The sequence below is a fragment of the Cynocephalus volans genome, chromosome 8, assembly GCF_027409185.1.
Source record: "Cynocephalus volans isolate mCynVol1 chromosome 8, mCynVol1.pri, whole genome shotgun sequence".
In the NCBI taxonomy this organism is placed as follows: domain Eukaryota; kingdom Metazoa; phylum Chordata; class Mammalia; order Dermoptera; family Cynocephalidae; genus Cynocephalus; species Cynocephalus volans.
The window spans coordinates 96560825-96578945 of NC_084467.1; the positions used below are offsets into that span (position 1 = coordinate 96560825).

Genomic DNA, 18121 nt, shown 5'->3' on the forward strand with positions numbered 1-18121 from the left:
AAAGAAAACATAGGCCAAGAATTTTTAGAAATGAGGCCAAAAGCCTGATGCATAAAAAAAATTTTATTTGATAAATTAGACTTCACCAAAATTTAAAACTTTTGCTCTGCAAATGACAGGAATCTAAATGACATTATTAGGAGAATGAATAGACAAACTATAGACTGGGAGAAAAATATCTGCAAATCACATATCCAGCAGAGGACTTGCATCCACAACGTATAAAAAATTCTCAAAACTCAATAATAAGAAACAAACCCAGTTTAAACATGGGCAAGAGACTTGAACCAAAGAAGATATACGAATGGCAAATATGCATGTTAAAAGATGTTTAACATTATTAGCCACTGGGGAAATGCAAATTAAAACCACAATAAGATACTACTACATAACAAAACAAAACTAAACCAAACTAATAATACCAAGTTCTGGAGAAGATGCAAAGCAACTGGGGTACATTGTTGGTGGGAATGTAAAATGGTACAACCACTCTGGAAAACAGTTTGGAAGTTTCATATAAAGTTAAACATACATTTACACATGATCTAGAAATCCCATTTCTGGGTATTTACCTAGAAATAAAAACTTATGTTGTTCACACAAAAACCTGTACAAGAATATTTACAGTGACTCATAATAGTAAAAAAAAAAAAAAAAGGAAAACAAGCCAAATGTACTTCAGCAGGGCCGGCCCGTGGCTCACTCGGGAGAGTGTGGTGCTGAGAACACCAAGGCCCCGGGTTCAGATCCCATATATGGATGGCCGGTTCGCTCACTGGCTGAGCGTGGTGCTCACAACACCAAGTCAAGGGTTAAGATCCCCTTACCGGTCATCTTAAAAAAAAAAAAACAAAAACAAAAACAAATGTACTTCAGCAGGTGAATGGATAAACAAACTGTGTGTGTGGTTGGAATACTACTCAGCAACAGAAAGGAGCAAACTACTAATATGTGCAACAATATGGATGGATCTCAAAAAAAATTATGCTGAGTGAAAGAAGCCAGACATAAAAGAGTACATACTGAATAATTCCATTTATTTGAAATTCTAGAAAAACAAAACTAATTTATAATGACAGAAAGCAGATCAATGGTTGCCTGGGGATTGACTGCAAATGGGCAGGAGGGAGCTCTTTGGAATGACAGAAATGTTCCATATCTTGATCATGGCAGTGGTTACAATGGGTGTATACATTTATCAAAACTCAAAGTTGAAAATGTTCATATCTTATGACCTATCTGGCTCACTTTTACGTAGACAGCAATGTTTATCAAACTGCTGGTAGAGACCTACTATTAGTGAATCATCAAATCAATTCAGCGTGTCTACCCAGAGGGGTATATATCCTTAAGCTTTAGGCCTTCTCACTTGCAAAGCTTCTTGCAAGGCCTGGTTACTAATTTTGTATTCAGAATTTTGTGTTCTTTTTCTAAAGAGGGCCCCCAAATTGTATTAACTTAATTTCTACAAAACCTGGATTTGCCTCTGAGTGACCAAAATTTTTTCTTATTTAATGATATGGAATAGAAAATATGACAATGTTTTGTGAAACTTTTGTTTCAGTCTATACAGTGGGTCAGGTTGTAAAAATTTCTTACCAAGGTTTGTGGTTAAATACACACACACACAGTTAAAAATTTAGTGCTGTGTAGAAACCTATGCACATGTGCACAAGGAGATAATGCACACATTCAATGCAGCACTGTTTATAAGAGCAAATATTTGGAAACAAACTAAATGCCTATCAATATGAGAATAAGTAAATATACTGCAGTATATGAAAGTAGTGGGATTCTATATAGCTAAAATGATTGAACTAAAGCTACATGTATCAGGCTAGATACTCATAAACACAATATTAAGTAAAAAGAAAGTTGAAGGTTCCCTAAGGCGTGATATTATTTAGATAAAATTTTAAATAATTTGAAAAACAATATTATGTCCGGTGAGTTTCTATATTATTGTTTCTAGATATAGTCATATAGAAAAACTACTAAAACATGCATGAGGCTCATAAAAAATTCTGGATAGGGGCTGGCAGGGTAGCTCAGTTGGTTAGAGCATGGTGCTGATAACACCAAGATCCAGGGTTCAATCCCTGTACCATCCAGCCTCCAAATAAAAAAGATGGGATAGTGGTAACTTATGGGGAGGAAGGAGAGAGGGAAGGAATGACATGAGATACATACAGGGCTTAGATTTTACATAAAATTTTCATTTCTTTTTTAAAGAATGGATTTGAGGCAAACAGGAAAAGTGTTGAACAAGGCTGGTTGGTGGGTATGGATTTTTCCTCCGTTACTCTGATTCTTTTCTGATTGTATTATATTCTGTATGCTTATTGCTGTAGACATTGGTAATATGTATTATTTCATGTTTGTGTAGTGTGGGTGTTTACGTACATCACACCACTTAATCCTAATGATGGCCTTATGAAGTGGAACAGAAATTGTTGTCCCTATTCGAAAACAATTTATTAAAAGCTGTATTAGGGATTCAGGTGTTGCTTGTTTAGCCTAGATTTGCATGGAAATCAGCTGGAGCAGTTTCCTTCAAAGGCAGGTGGCCTGATCCCAGCCTGAGTCGCCTCCTTCACCCCCAACCTTGGAAAGGCACTTATTCAATGGGGAAACGAATTATGTAAATAATACCCAAGTGTCCAAAAAGTATTGATTCTGAAGTACTAGAGGGGACCTCCAAGAATGACTTTGTTGAAATGGATATATACTTCCAAGATAATTAATAGGAAACGCAGGCGCGTTTTCTCCTGGCCGCCACTGGCTCACTCAGCGTCCTTGGACAAATCACTTGACCTTTTACTACTTACATTTACACTTCCGTAAACCGAATGTGTAATATTCACGACTGCTCACTAGGAGCTCCTGCCGGACACTTTTCGACAATCAGAGACCGATTTAGAGTCTATTAACACGCAACAATGTCAACTTTTCAATACAAACTACATTCTTTATCCATTCCTCAAAGACTTTTTTTTAAATTTTATTTTTTGCGGCTGGCGGGTGTGGGGATCCGAACTCTTAACTTTGCTGTTACAACAACACCGTGTTCTCACCAACTGAGTAACCGGCCAGCCCCGCTCAGACTATTTTCATTCTCATTTAAATGGTGATGGCCATTTCAAACTTGGTAAAAATTAAGAACTTTTAAATCACTAACATACAAATGCCTTTTGTTAAACAATTAAAATACCTACCTAGACAGAATAAAAACTAAGCAGTTTATATTCTATCGCCCTTTGCGTCCGTTCTGCCTTGTGCAGATTTTGGAAGCAAGCAGTATGTGAACTGTCACGTTTATTTTATTTATTTTTGCCGCTGGCCAGTATGGGGATATGAACCCTTAGACCTTGGTGTTATAAGGTCTCGCTCTAACCGATTGAGCTAACAGGCCAGTCCAGCGGTAACGTTTAGAATCTTATCTCAGCAGTGATAATGCCTTATGAAAATCTTCTATGTTGTGGGTATTATGGCATGGAAGAGGAGACAAATGGGCGCAGAGCAGCTCTGACTCCAGGACAATAGGGAAAGATAAACTAGGAGTCCGTGGGGACGGCCCAGAAGACTTCTGGCAAAGAATCTGAGCCCCCTCGCCGCCGACCTGCCCTCAGAGGCCACAGGTCCCTTTAAGGCGCCCTGCGAGCTGAGACCCGGGAGCTAAGGGGGCGGGAGAAGGGTTCGCTAGCGCACGCCACGTGACTCGGCTGCCAAGTTCGCTCTCGAGTTTGACAGAAGTTTGAATCGGACTCGGGGGCTTTCTGCAGCCGGCGGGGCAAAGAGGCGGCCGCAGCCTCGGCGAGCGCAAGCAGCAGCACCCCGGCCCCGCACCCCGCCAGCCTGGACCCCGGCCTGCCGACGGCCGCTCGCTTCCTCAGCTGCGAGCCAGCAGCCCCCAGCCCGACCGCGGTGCCCGGAGCGTCCCCGCGAGGGAGCCAAGCCCCCGCGCTGCGCCCCCGCCGCGCTGCGCCAGCATGTCCTCGACGGAGAGCTCCGGCCGCACGGCAGACAAGTCGCCCCGCCAACAGGTAATCCCCGCGCGCCCACCGGCTCTCTCACCGCCCGCTCTCCACCTAGGTGTCGGGCCTGACCCTTGTTCCATCCCCTGCCCCCCATGTGAGTGGGAGGGAGGGCACCAGCGCTTTTCCGGGGTCCCCCACCGCCCTGACCCCCGACCGGCTCTGTCTCCGCAGGTGGACCGCCTGCTCGTGGGATTGCGCTGGCGGCGGTTGGAGGAGCCGCTGGGCTTCATCAAAGTTCTCCAGTGGGTGAGTCGCTGCCCCAGCCCCGGGCTATTTCGGGAGCCTGGGCTGTGACGCTGACCCGAAGCAATGTGGCCCGGTGGGGGCTGGGAAGGTGCTACGACCCGGCCACTGCGGAAGGGTGGTGGGCGGCGACAGGTGGGCGGGGGAGGGGCGGGCTGGGGCTGCTTCTTGAGCTCTTGGTGGCAGGAGGGTGAAGAGCAAAGCATGCGGAGTCCAAGATTCGGTCCTTCTATGTGCAAGGAGCCTTTGCCCAGGGCGCTCATATTTCACTCGGGCGAGAGGACCCGGGGGTAATCTTTCCAGAACTCTGATCCTGCACATACCGCTCCTCGGTGCCAGGAGGCGGGAAGAGGACAAGGGGGACGAGGTCCGTTCTTCACCATGAGGGAAGCGGCAGAGGGCAAAGGAGGGAAGGGGGCAGGCGATGGAAACCATCCTGTCCTCAAACCCACCAAGACCTGGATGATCCTGGGGTGGACTCAGGGGGCGGGCTCCCGGCTTGCCGTTCCCTATTGAGGTCACTGGAGTAATCTGGGCTCCTGTAACTGAGTGAGCAAATGGACAAATGAATGAATGAATGGAGCTCATGGTTCTAGGACTAAATAAAAGGAAAAAAAAAAAAAAAAGAATAAAAATCACAGCATGCCTAAAATGTGGTGTGGTGAATAATATAGAAAACTGATCTGGGAATCTGTGGCCCTGGGTTCCAGACCTGGACCAGCAGCTTTTCCCAGCTCTGTGACCCTGGGCAAATCACTTCTTAGGACTTCAGTTTCCAACATTAGTCAAATGTTGATCAGACCATCCCTAGGTCCCTTTATGCTCTAAATGGGTTGACATGCTAGAATATGGCCCTAATTAGACTTACCCTGTGACCTTGAGAAAAATCACTTGCCCAGGCCTTCAGCTTTTCCTGTTATGGTCTCGTGGAAATCTCCTTGCTTCTCTGGTATTTTGAGATATTGGTATGCTCTCTGTTCTTCCCAAGGCCTCCTGGGTGTAAATTAGGTATATGGACAGGTGCAGTCACTTTTTCAAATCATAAAGACTCATTGGGGGCATTTAGTGCGATATTGCAGAGAGATTTTAAGTTAGACAATCCACACACTAATGGTGTGTGAATAACTTAATTAATGTGCTCTCAGCACAGAATTCAGCTAGGGAATAAGTTACCATTAATACTGAGGATTGAGTTCTAAATAGCTTTGAACTCACTGGAGATAGGAGTTAGCACTGTGTCACCAGTTCCTAAATCATGCTTTGGATGAGAAAAATCAAATCTGGAATTCTGGGGCAATAGTGCATTTGGCATTATCTCTGGATATCTGAGACCATGGCTGGGGTTACAGGTCAGCCTAAGAAGCTCCCAAGTGCAAACTCTGGTACCTGGTAGGGATTTTCCACTTTCCCTACTGCATCAAGAATGGTTGGACCAACTGCTGACTGAGCTCTTTCACCTCCTACTGCTTTCCTGCTCTAACACACCACTCGAGTACCAGAAGGGGCCATATGAGAATGATATTAGGGCTCCAAATGACTGGCATCCAGAACTAGGAGAGCCATTATAAGCAATCCAGAGAAGCAGAACCTGAAATGTAAGAGTGTAATTTTATCATTAAACTAGACAAATGGATGAAATGGAAATTTGAGACAGACTGTCAAGGGATGAAGGAAACAATGAGGTTATTAGACCATGAACTCATCTTCCCTGGGGGGATTCTGAAAAGCTTCCTTCTTCAATCCTTTCCCCCCACTCCACCCCAATACCCATAATATTTCTATAAAGGCTACACAAAGCAATGTGTAGGGAGATAATCCAGTCTCCTTCCAGAGTCAGCACTGATGCCCTAAGAACTAAGACTTGTTTGACTTTTATGTGATCTTCGACTTCTTAGAGAGGGGGATTATACGAAACAGAGACCTCGTTCTCTTACAATGCTAAATCCAGGGGCCTGGGGCTAGACTCTTAACTCAGCCTTCACTCACAGGGTAGTATCATAAGGAGACATGATTTGCTTTTACTGCTGTCCCGGGAAGCCTGAATTCAGGGAGTGAATTTCACTTACTTTGAATCTGAGCAGATGAGCTAACATAAAAATATATAGGAACCACCACCAGAAATGACAGTGGAAAATGTCATTTGAGTTTTTCATTCATTTCCTACTTGGAGAGATCAAATGCTCCTGACAGAAGAAGGAAAAAAAGAAAACACAAATCTAGCAGCGATTGTAATGGAATTGAAAACTTTCAGAGGGCCGGCCCGTGGCTCACTCGGGAGAGTGTGGTGCTGATAACACCAAGGCCATGGGTTCGGATCCCATATAGGGATGGCCGGTTCACTCACTTCAGAGAGCGTGGTGCTGACAACACCAAGTCAAGGGTTAAGATCCCCTTACCGGTCATCTTTAAAAAAAAAAAAAAGAAAAGAAAACTTTTGTTGTCATTATTACCAAAAAGCAAAGCTTTTACTAGAATTCTTGTGAGAAGAAATAATGTTATTCTTTTATTAGTCAGGAGCTTACCTTAGAGGGTCTTTTCAAAATTCAATAATTAACTAATCTCGCCTCAGTTCCAATTCTGGAGTCTCACTAAGTCTACACTAAGCTAGTGAAATAACCTGGGCATAGAGCAAATATTGGAGAACTAAATTTTTTTTTAAGGCAGACATTGAGGTCAGATGGGCTTTGGTTTAAATTCAGTCTCCCCTGCTTTCTAGCCCTGGAACCTTAGGTAAGCGATGAAATATTTATGGGCCTCAGTTTCCTTATCTGTAAATGAGGGTAAGACCTATTTTATGGGCTCACTGGGAAGATTACAGAAGGTAATATCTGTAAAGTGTAGAGCATTCAGGAAGACCACAGTCAGCCCGGCATTCCAGGAAGTATTGGTTCCCTTCTCTCCTATTCCTGAACCTCCCCTTTCTCCTAACTTCCCCCCTTTATGCAGACTGTCCAGCTAGACCTGTCCTTTGGTGAGATTATTCAAATGTCACTGCCAAATCCTCAGTTTGATTGTAAAGTATAAAAGAATCTCTGGGTGACTCAGTCACTGTTCCCATTTGCTTATAAATAAGTCATACTATTTTTAACTGGGTGTGCCCCAATCAATAATTCACCTTTTGGGTGCCAAATTCACTTATTTGACTCTGGGATCTGTGTAATGAAGATAAGTTATTTCCATCAGTGTGGGGAATTTGAAAGAATACTGTCAGAGTCCATAAAACTGATGAGATGATCAGGGGAGTAGGATTTAGGGAGAGAACTTGTGTTCCTTGTGCCCTGCACTAACTGGTGATGTTAGTGTTCTCAGGACTGACACAGGATTATCACCAGCAAGCAAGTCAGCACCAAAGTGCAGCCTCATCCCTAAACTGGAAAGGTTATTCTGACATCTTTGCAAAAGAGATGTAGAGGCAGGAGGAGGAGGAGGGCAGAGTGTGACCATCACTGTCCCCAGCAATGCAGGTCCAAGAGGAGGAAGTCTGGTTGGCAGCAGAACTCCAGAAATCCCTCTCATTGTAGGGCCTCCATCTCTTTTTGGCTGCTGTTCTTTATGACCAGTTTTCTCATCTCAGAGCCTTGTTCTTGGTGACAGGGGTGTTTTCACTTTCCCTCTGTTCCCTGTGGCTCAGTCACCTGGCACAGTTAGAGAAAAAGGCAAATCTACTGTAGAAAGGAAGATTAGGAGCCGGGTGGAGTGGGTAGGAGAGGATGTCTTTCTCTGCTCCTGCACTCCAGGGCACAGAGCTACTCCCCCCCTTTTTGTAACACTCATGGCACTTAGTAGAGATCTATCTCTTCTTTAGCCTTAATAACTCTGTGATGCAGAGTATTGTTTTTGCCTTTGGTTTGTTTGTTTGTTTTAACATGACACTCCTTTCTTGATGTGAATTCCTGAGAGCAGGAGCCAAGTCTTATTCATCTTCATATCTCCAGCACCTGGCACAAGGTAGATAGATGCTCAATAAATGTTGAATTAATGAATGAATGAAGTGGAAAGAACACTGGGCAGGGAATCAGGACATGAATTTTAAGTCTGGCTCTCACATTAGCTAAATGTGACTTTTGGAAAGTCACTTAATATTTGAGGGCATCAGTTTCCACCTCTGTAAAATGACACCATTGGGCTTGATAATCTCTGAGATCCTTTTTATTCTGCTGATTTATGTACCTGTAAGATTCTTCTCAGATTTTCCCATTATCCACTTATATAGCAAACTGTCTGCTATCTGGCACCATCTGACTCTGTGGTGTTCAGATTTCAACATAAATTATGGTAGATAAAAAGTTATCATTTAAGATGTTTGGAGATTCCTGACTTTCAGAGAATCAGAATAGAAAAGAATAGAGTAATACTAAAGTTATTATGGGTGTGTTTTGCCCTCTGAGAGATCAGAAAGCAGGGTTCAGAATGTTCGGAACTTCAAGGTCATCATTTAGACATAGCAGAACTTTCAGTGATGATGGAAAAGTTCTATAATCTGTGCTGTCCAGTATAGTACCTGCTAGCCACATGTGGCCATTGGGCACTTGAATGTGGCTACTCTGACTGAGCAACTGAATTTTTAATTTAATTTTAATTAATTTAAATTTAAATATCCAAGCTTGGCTAGTGGCTACCCTTTCAGATAGTGCAGCTCTAGAATGCGAGCTTCATGAGGACAGAGATTTTTTTTTCTGTTTTGTTCACTGCTAAATAATAGTGCCTAGAACAGTGCCTGGTACATAGTAGATACTCAATGAATGCCATCTTTCTGTAGATATTCAGGAGTGCCTGTCAAGAGAGTGCTGGTGAAGAGAAGGCTTCCTAAGTGACTGTTCACTGCCCCCAAGATAGAAATTCCTATTTTCCTAGGGAATTTATAAGGAGCCATTCACTGACTAACCGCCAGTGGGTAAAAATATATCCAACTGTGCTGCCCTTCCTAGAATGCGACACCCTAATTGTGTCCAGTTCTGGTCACCAGAAGCTCAGAGGAATAAAGACATTTCTATGAGGATCAGAGAGCCCCAGAGCAAACAAAAGATTAGACAATTCCTATTTGGAAGAGTTAGAGAAGCTCCACTGTTACGCCTGTGAGGCAACTTTGACCACGTAAACGGGGATGATGCAGAGGCTTCAAGTGACTTCTCTCCAGCTCTGTCAAGAAGATGAGCAAACAGGGCTTTACTTCGGCTTCCATAATTTAATTCAGATGAGGAGGTTATTTATAGATTGGAGAGAGGTTATACTATCTCTATTCCTGTATGCCTTCAAAAATGAAGACAATTCTCATTTGTCTGGAATAAACCTCCTGGAAACAGAGAGGTGCCCATTATGACCTTTAGAGAGAGGTCAATATCTCCAGCTTGGAGATCTGCCAGGCCAGGCAATATAAGGCGGGGCAGTGGTACCGGACACCACCCAGAGGCAAAGCACAGCTGTTGGCGGGCCCAGCCAAGAGCACACTGATAGCATTACCCTTAGAGAGAGAGAGAGAGAATTCCAGAGCTGGGAAAGGCCTCCAAGTTACCTCCTCCAAACCCCTCATTTTGCCATGAAACTGAGAGAGAGCCGAGTGATTTATCAGAGGTCACCCCACTTATTAGTGACAGGGCCAGGGCTAGAACCCAGATTTCCAGACTGCCAATCCAGATCTCTTTTTACTCCATAACACTAATAAGCATTAGCAAAATAACGTCCATACAATTCTATTCTAGAGTCTGGATGCAGGACTGGATGTAGATTAGCTGTCTTCTAGGTGCTTAATGTCCAAGGCACTGAGTCACAAAGAAATATACAGTAATGAACAATTAACAGAATGAGCTCACTGCTTAATAAGAATGATTACATCGTGTACAAGTCGTAGGTAAGTGAACATGAAACCAGGCCTGAGCAGATGTTGTGAGAAATCCCAATTTCTCACCTCCTTTTCTAACCAAAATGTGTTTCCCGGAAAGAAATTTGAAAAGCACAGGATGAGGAAATTTCATTTCACTCAAGACAGAAGGTGTAGTAAAATGTGATGAAAGGTGGAGAAGAAAACAGTTCAAGTGATCTGAAACACCTGTGATTCTTAACACTGAGAAATGGCGGCATCAGCAGATTACAAAGGGAAACACCATTGGGGAAATAGTGGCTGATAAGGCAAGTGGAGAGTACTTGTCTCTGGGCTCAAGCCAGGACTGTCAGCATTGGCCCAGCCAGCTCTGTTGCTGAAAAGAAATGTGTCTTTGGGGGAAGAGGAGTTAGGCTGTCAGTACCATGGGACAGCAGCGTGGCCCCTCCATAGGCTTTGTAGAAGCTGTCTCCTCCAATTGTAACTCCACTGAAACAGGAAGCCACCAGAAGTTAGCAACAAGGTAAGGACAAGATTTGATGAGTGGTTCAAAGGATAAATGGAAAGCATTCCAGGCATGCCTGATCTAGGTTGGTGCAGAGGAATCTATTTCTGAGGGTGCCTTTCCCTTGGGGAGGAAATTCAAGTCTAGCTTTGAGCTAGAAATTTACAAAAGCCCAAATTGCAGAGGTTTTATGTTAGTTGTCATCTTAAGGAGGCTACCTATGGTCCCCAATGTCATGCCCATGGGGAGACCTGGGATCTGTCCATTTCCTCTCTCTTCATCTCCTTCTCAGATACCACTCAAAGTCAACCTATTCATGTGCCTATTTGGTTCAGCACCCTGTGCAGTGAACACAGCACCATGAGGCTGGGAGACAAATGGAAGCCATGGGTCCCTGCCCAGGAGGAACTTGATTAAAGAAAATCTTCATTCCCCTCAACATACCCCACCCCCCCAATATCTGCACCTGCTGGAAGTCAGGGGGTTGTTCTTTACCTTGGTCAGTTGAGGCTTTCTGACTCTCAAAGGGCCTTCACTCTCTCTCAGCTCTTTGCTATTTTCGCCTTCGGGTCCTGCGGCTCCTACAGCGGGGAGACAGGAGCAATGGTTCTCTGCAACAATGAAGCCAAGGACGTGAGCTCCATCATTGTTTCATTCGGCTATCCCTTCAGGTGAGCAGGAATTGGTTCTGACCCAGCATAGCCTCTCCCGCTGGATTGGCAGGACCTGCTTGATCTCTTCCTCCTCCAGACACCTAACAAGTATTTGTTGTGTACTGCTCCAGCTTCAAATACAATTATAAGACCAGGGTCCTTTCTGCCCTTTAGCAATTTCAGACACACTGACCAGAGAAAAACATAAGGGAAACACAGATAGATCATTGTTATAATGTTCCAGACCAATAGCAGGTCACAGTGGTTCATACAAGAAGAACCCATGAAGGCTTACAGGAATCTGGGCAAGTTGGGCAGGTCTCTCTGACCCTCAGCTGCCACCTCTCCGCATTGAAGGTAAGGAAGCTTATTAGTACTGTACTTAGATCCTAAAGAATTGATGTGGGATGCTCACCTGGTATCACCAGAACACAATGAGGCTCACCTTGGCTAGAGGTAAAAGAGAATATTCTTTTTTTTTTTTTTTTAAAGAGATGACCGGTAAGGAGATCTTAACCCTTGCCTTGGTGTTACCAGCACGACACTCTTCCAAGTGAGCCATGGGCTGGCCCAGAAGAGAATATTCTTTCCTAGCTATTTGGGAGCTTAGGGAGTGGGGAGCCCCAGAGGAGAATGCAGACAGGGCTCGCCTTTTCATAAATTTGTAGTGTCAGCATCCAAGTTAGATAAACTGTCTCTTGTATAATAGGTTGTCTTTTTCTCTTTATTTTGTCCAATACAGCCTCATTGGGGAGCCTGAATAAGGCCTGATAATGGGTGATTCCAACCCTAACTTGGCCACTGTGGGCGTGTATTTTCCCAGGGGCAGAATGAAGATGATCTGCCTAGTGGTTTGGCTACCAGAAATAGATGGACTATATATATTGTGGTGGTGACCTAAAAGGCCCTGGAGATACTTGGAAATCCATGGTCACCAAGTCTGGGCAAGGTGGATAACTGCGGGGTGGTGACTGAGAGAGAGATAGAGTTCAACTGGAATCTCGGGGAACTTCCTGTCTTGTCTGCAAGCTTCCCTCCCGAAACGTCCCTCCTTATGCAACCCCTTTATCGGCTCTGTAAGTGTCCCAGGATGGGAACTAGCATAGGACTACTCCTGGGACAGGGAGAGGGAGGATTGCCTGAGCTCAGGATGGCCTCCCCTGCCACCTGCAGGTTGCACCGGGTCCAGTATGAGATGCCGCTCTGCGATGATGACTCCACCTCTAAGACCATGCACCTTATGGGGGACTTCTCTGCCCCTGCCGAGTTCTTTGTGACCCTTGGCATCTTTTCCTTCTTCTATACCATGGCTGCCCTAGTCCTCTACCTGCGCTTCCACAACCTCTACATGGAGAACAGGCGCTTCCCACTGGTGGTGAGTGAGCAGGGGCCAGATGGAATGGGTGGAGAGACTGAGAAGATGTTTGTGAGGGGGCTAAGGTGAGAGCTGGAGGGGAGACAAACATGGGGCTTTTCTGGGTCCCTGACACCCATATGTGGAACCTCTGCCTCTACCAACCTCTCATTGCTGGCTCCTGCTCATAGGAGGCACACTAGCAACTTAAAGAAGCAGGCTCTGAAGTTAGACTGCCTGGGTTCAAATCCCAGCACTGTCTCAATAGCTGTGTGGTCTTAGACAAGTTACCTAGCCTCTCTAAACCTCAGTTTCCTCAACTATAAAATGGGGTCAAAGTAATACCTACCTCACAGTGTTTTTTGGTGATAAAAGGAGAATGTATGTACAGTATCTGCTACATAGTTAGCCTTAATAAGTGTTAGCTATAATTAATATTATTCCCCTTTACTCTCTCCCTATCCCAGGCATGCAAGGCGGAAGGGGTGTCTTAGTGGACCCCATCTTCTCCTGCAATCTTCTCTCTGCCACCACTTGTAGCTGAGCAATGGTGACCAAAGGAAAAGCTGGGAAGGAAGAGTGGGAAGTTTAGGTCACTTGGGTTTTGGGGTAAGGCTGACCAGCAGATGCCTTGGTACATTGTTGCCTGACCTTACTTCTGACGGCATGGGCAGGGGCAGCCTGAGTGGCAATATTCCTTTGGTGGCAGTGAACAGATTCCTCAGGATGATCTGGGCTCCTGAGGCTACAGATGTTGTATAGGATGGGAAGAGGCAGCTGTCCTGGGATCCTAGGACCACGGCAAGAGGAAAGCAAGCGGGGAATCACAGGCCCTTTCTGAGTGTATTTCCCATCCCCCTGCTCCTTCCAGGACTTCTGTGTGACTGTCTCCTTCACCTTCTTCTGGCTGGTAGCTGCAGCAGCCTGGGGCAAGGGCCTGACTGACATCAAGGGGGCCACACGGCCATCCAGCCTGACCGCAGCCATGTCCGTGTGCCATGGGGAGGAAGCAGTGTGCAGTGCTGGGGCCACACCCTCCATGGGACTGGCCAACATCTCTGTGGTGAGACCTGTGGCCACCAGAAGGGTCTGGGGGAGGCAGTGCTATCTTGGCTGCCCAGGCCTGCCTCAGCTAGCAGGTTCTGAGAGGAACCGAGAGGGTGTCCCCAGAGCCAGTATCTCCTGTGCCTAATGCTGGCTGCTGGCCCCTGGACGGCCCTGAGAAGATATTTTGGCATGAGAGTAACCTGAGAACCACTCACCTCCTGCATTCTGCCTCTCATTTCCTGTCTCTTCTCCGCAGCTCTAGGCATGCTCTCTGTGACTACCTCCCAGCCCTCCTGTCTGTTTTACACTATGTGTGTGTACATGTGTGAGCACGTGAGGGAAGGAGCATGAGAGCATAGGACTATGCCTGAGCTCCATGCTGGGAGCAACCCCAGAGTGAGTGAGAAGGGGCTGGCTCATTGTTGCTTAGCCCTCCAGACTGGAAAGGGACTTTGGGGCAGTGGTGGGTCCAGCTGGATTTGGCCATCCTGGTTGTCAGCACGGTGAGATATGTCCATATCCATTGGGAAAGAGCTGAGGCCTTGAGCTTCTCAAGTGCTCCCTATCTTCCCAGCCACCTCAGCCCTGCACTGAAAATGCCTTGGACCTCCCCAAGACCCACAACTGAAATGTTTAATGGTTGGCACACCAGGGAGCCTTCTGGAACTTGCTGGAACCCTGCTGATAGCTTTCTACCCCCAATATTTTATTGCAAAAGTTGTCACACATACAGCAAAGTTGAAATAATTTTACAGTGAATACGCACACACTCACCACCTAGACTGTACCACTAACATTTTGCTATACTTGCTTTACCACATATCTATTCACCTCTCTTCATCCATCAATCCATCTTATTTTTAATGCATTCCAAAGTTAATTGGAGACATCAGTACACTTCTAACTACTTCCTGCTGTTAGGTATTTAAAATATTTTGAATAAATATTTGAATGTAGCCCTGGCTGGGCCCCTGGTCCTAGGGAAGGAGCACCTTGGACAGCTCCTGCCACATGTCCACAAAAGGTGCTCCAAACAGGGCCCCACATGTACTGTGGGAAGTGCCCTCCACCAGCTCCAAGTCTTGGGTCCTTACTACGCTTTGCATGATGCTCCACTCCAGGGGCCAGATTTCTAGTGACCAAGTTACATCTTGGGTATATCCTGGGGACAGAGTTAGACACTTTCACCAGGGAATCCCTTAATGGGTGATGGCCTTGAACCCTGCTTCTGTATCCTGTTCTCTGTCTTTTGGACTTTCTAGCCCTCTGTGCCTCTCCCCTACCTCCCCAGCAGGAACTCCCCACTCTCTGTTCTCATGATGTCTCCCCTTACTATTCTCACAAACTTCCCTAATGTCTTTGCAGATCTTTGGCTTTATCAACTTCTTCCTGTGGGCCGGGAACTGTTGGTTTGTGTTCAAGGAGACCCCGTGGCATGGACAAGGCCAGGACCAGGACCAAGGCCCCAGCCAGGAGAGTGCAGTAGAGCAGGGAGCAGTGGAGAAGCAGTAAGCAGCCCCCACCTGGCTACTCCCGAACTGGACAGCAACTCTTCAACCACCTCCGGCTTCCAGGACCTCTCTTTCCTCTCCCTCCAACTCCCTTCCCCCATCATTCTGGGCTTTGAGTTGAGATGTGAATGGGCAGGCATCAGTTGTTGGAAACCTGGGCAGCCCTCCCAGCGGTTTCCCATCCCTCTTCTTGCTGGAACCCCAGATGGCAGGAGCTCAGTGCTTCTTATTTACTGCCTGGACCGAACCATCTAACTTGGGGTCTTACTAGTACCCTCATAGCCTCTGAGAACCAGCCTCTGCTGCAGGGGTTGAGGGCAGGAGACCAGAGCCCTGAGACTGGACCGTAGCAGCCACCTTTATATCAACCCGTCCAGCTTCAATAATAGTGGGGATAGGGGAAATCAGCTGGCAGCCTTCTCTTCCCCAGTCCCTTGCATGGAGGGCACAACAGTGGTTTCGTGACCCTTCCTCAATGGCTGTCATCTAATCCCTCTGTCTGATCTCTAGTCAGCCCAGACCTCAGCGTGCTTTCCATTCTCTTCTCTGACCTCTGCTTGCCCACAGACTTTACCATGTGTGAACCAGGAAGGCTGACTAGCCTAGAAAAGAGCGCTTTATAGGGTCCTGATGAGGCCTGGACTCAGCAGGGAGCAGATAAATTGCAACTGAGTTGCAACTTCAAGAAACTAAAGCCAGGAAACTCTCTGGCACAATCAGTTTCTTCTGTCCCCTCAATCCTCCCACCCCCCAGGCTAGGGCACTCTCCACCAACACACCAAACTCCACTTATTCTAGAAACTCGTTACCTTCCTCCCTGTCTTCTGTCTTGGGCTTGGTCTCATACTTGGGACACAAGATGAGGGGTCTTGGAGCATCTCCATTTCAGCCCCCTGCCTCCATTCCTCCAACCTCTCTATGTCCCTTCCCCAGCCTTTTGGGTTTGAGGCATTTGAGATCCTTTTCAATGTCTGCAGGCCTTCATTTCATTCCTGTGGGGTGAGATAGGGACTTTGGAAGGTCCCAAAGGAACATCATCAAGCTGTTTCTCCAGAGCCCCAGGACATGGATGGATGGGCCCATTTCTTCCTTATTATCTGCTTGTTTTTTCCTCCCTGCTCCTTCTCTAGTCCCTCTTTCATACTACCCCTTCTCATCTTCACAAAAGGATATGTCTCCTCCCTTGCTCTCCCATTCTTCCCCTACCTCTTCCTTTCTCCAGGCTCTATCCTCTCTCCAGTCCAGGGCAGGCCGATGTATTGGTGCTTCTTCACTTAGGGACCCAGTTCCATATTTGTCTTTGGTGTGTCTCCTCTTCCTGACACCTCCTTGAGTCCCTCTCTGGATCCCAAGGCCTGAGAGTCAGTGCTAAATGGGTAAGGACCATCTGCTACCTACCCAGCTCCAAACACCTGAATCTGCCCTGGCCCTAAAGCTTCATCCATCCAGGGAAGGATATAGAGTGAAGAATCCAACCATTTTCCAATCCAGCACCAATTGGCCCACCCAGCATCCCAAAGGTGAATGTGCCCTGTGCCAATCTCTCCTCAGGATGGAGTCAACCCCCTTCAACCTCCTCACCTCCCTAAATGCCATCCATAGTAACGTGTATTACTGGGGTACCCAGGGGTTAGGGCCTTTGATTTCAGGCCAATCATTTCCTCTTTGAGACAGAATTTCCCCACTTGACAAGGGAAGTGTGAGATTTACATCCTCAAATACTCCAGAGTCCTTCAGTGAAAGAATTAGGTTTTTTGTTTTGTTTTTTAGATTTTTTGGAAGAGATTTGAGGAGGGAAAAAGGACATGGGGTGAGAGTGTTTCTGAGTCTGAAATGCCTCTCTGTCCTGAGCTGTCCCCATGATTACAAGGGAGACAGTTTTTCCTACAGCTCTAGAGACACAGAGAACTAAGGAATGACCTTCATTTTTCTTCAGGCTGGCCCCTGTGGGGGTCTGTAAGCAGCTTCTACTGGAACTTTGTTTGGATTCTGTGTCTATATTTATAACTTATTTGAAATGTGATGGATAAAGTGTTCTCATATAGGGGCAGAAGTTAGCAAATGGCTCTTCAGCTAAGGAAAGAGGGAGGGGGGCAATATTCATTCCTGCCAAGGACTCCCAGCCCAAACTCTCCCTAGAACAGAGAAGGCTCTTTCTCTTCCTCAAGAGGCTGGCTTGTTCTCAGCCAGAAGAGCCTTAATTGGGGCGATGGCCTCCCTCTCCTTGACCACCCTAAGAAGAAAGGCCACTTCCCCTCATTACCTCTGGAGGGCCAGGCTGGGCCAAAAGCCAAAAGCCAACAGCAGGGCTGTCCTCATAGGACTAATATCCCCTCCCACCAGGCTGGCGTCACCACTTTGCCTACTGGGGCCTGAGGTAGGAGAAGGTGTCTGGTTTCTCCAGATGCTGCAGGAAGCCAACAGGCAGGGCACTTGCCCTTTGCCCTAGTAGACTCTGACCCTGCCAGGGTGCCCACCTAGGACCTTTCCTGGACATGAATTTCCTCTACTATCATGGTCATAAGTGTCCTACTTTCAGGATTGCAAATCAGGGGTGGGGGGGAAAATGTTGCATGTTGTCTGGTGCTTGTTATTACACATTGAATAAACAACGCTGCGAGCATTTGCCATGAAGGAGCCAAGACTGGAGCCCTTCTAGGGATTTTTTTTTTCTTTTCCTTTCCCTTGCTTTCAGTTCTCAGACAAATATCAGCATTTCAACCAAGATTTCATTCTACTCCTCTCCACTCTGCACCCCAAGCAATAGAGTCTGCTGGCTGAGCAGTTCCTGGCAGGCCCTAGTCTAGTGACATCTCCTCTTTTGGTAGCACCCAATTAGTCCAAAGCAACTGGGACTCATTAGCAGATTTGGAGCAAACTCAGAAGGCAAGAGATAGTGGCTTCCACGGTGCTGTTTCCATTTGCTCTCCCACCATCTGTGACCCAAACAAGC

General features: G+C 46.3%; 1 protein-coding gene across 1 annotated transcript; it reads left to right on the forward strand.

Annotated features, from left to right (window-relative positions):
- Positions 1 to 3721: 3721 nt before the first annotated feature.
- SYPL2 (synaptophysin like 2) lies at positions 3722 to 17810 on the forward strand. Its single transcript, XM_063105498.1, has 6 exons — positions 3722 to 4043; positions 4209 to 4283; positions 11150 to 11274; positions 12430 to 12631; positions 13482 to 13673; positions 15023 to 17810. Exons 1-6 carry the CDS (start codon positions 3990 to 3992, stop codon positions 15167 to 15169), a joined length of 795 nt encoding a protein of 264 aa, XP_062961568.1. The 5' UTR covers positions 3722 to 3989; the 3' UTR covers positions 15170 to 17810.
- Positions 17811 to 18121: the final 311 nt, after the last annotated feature.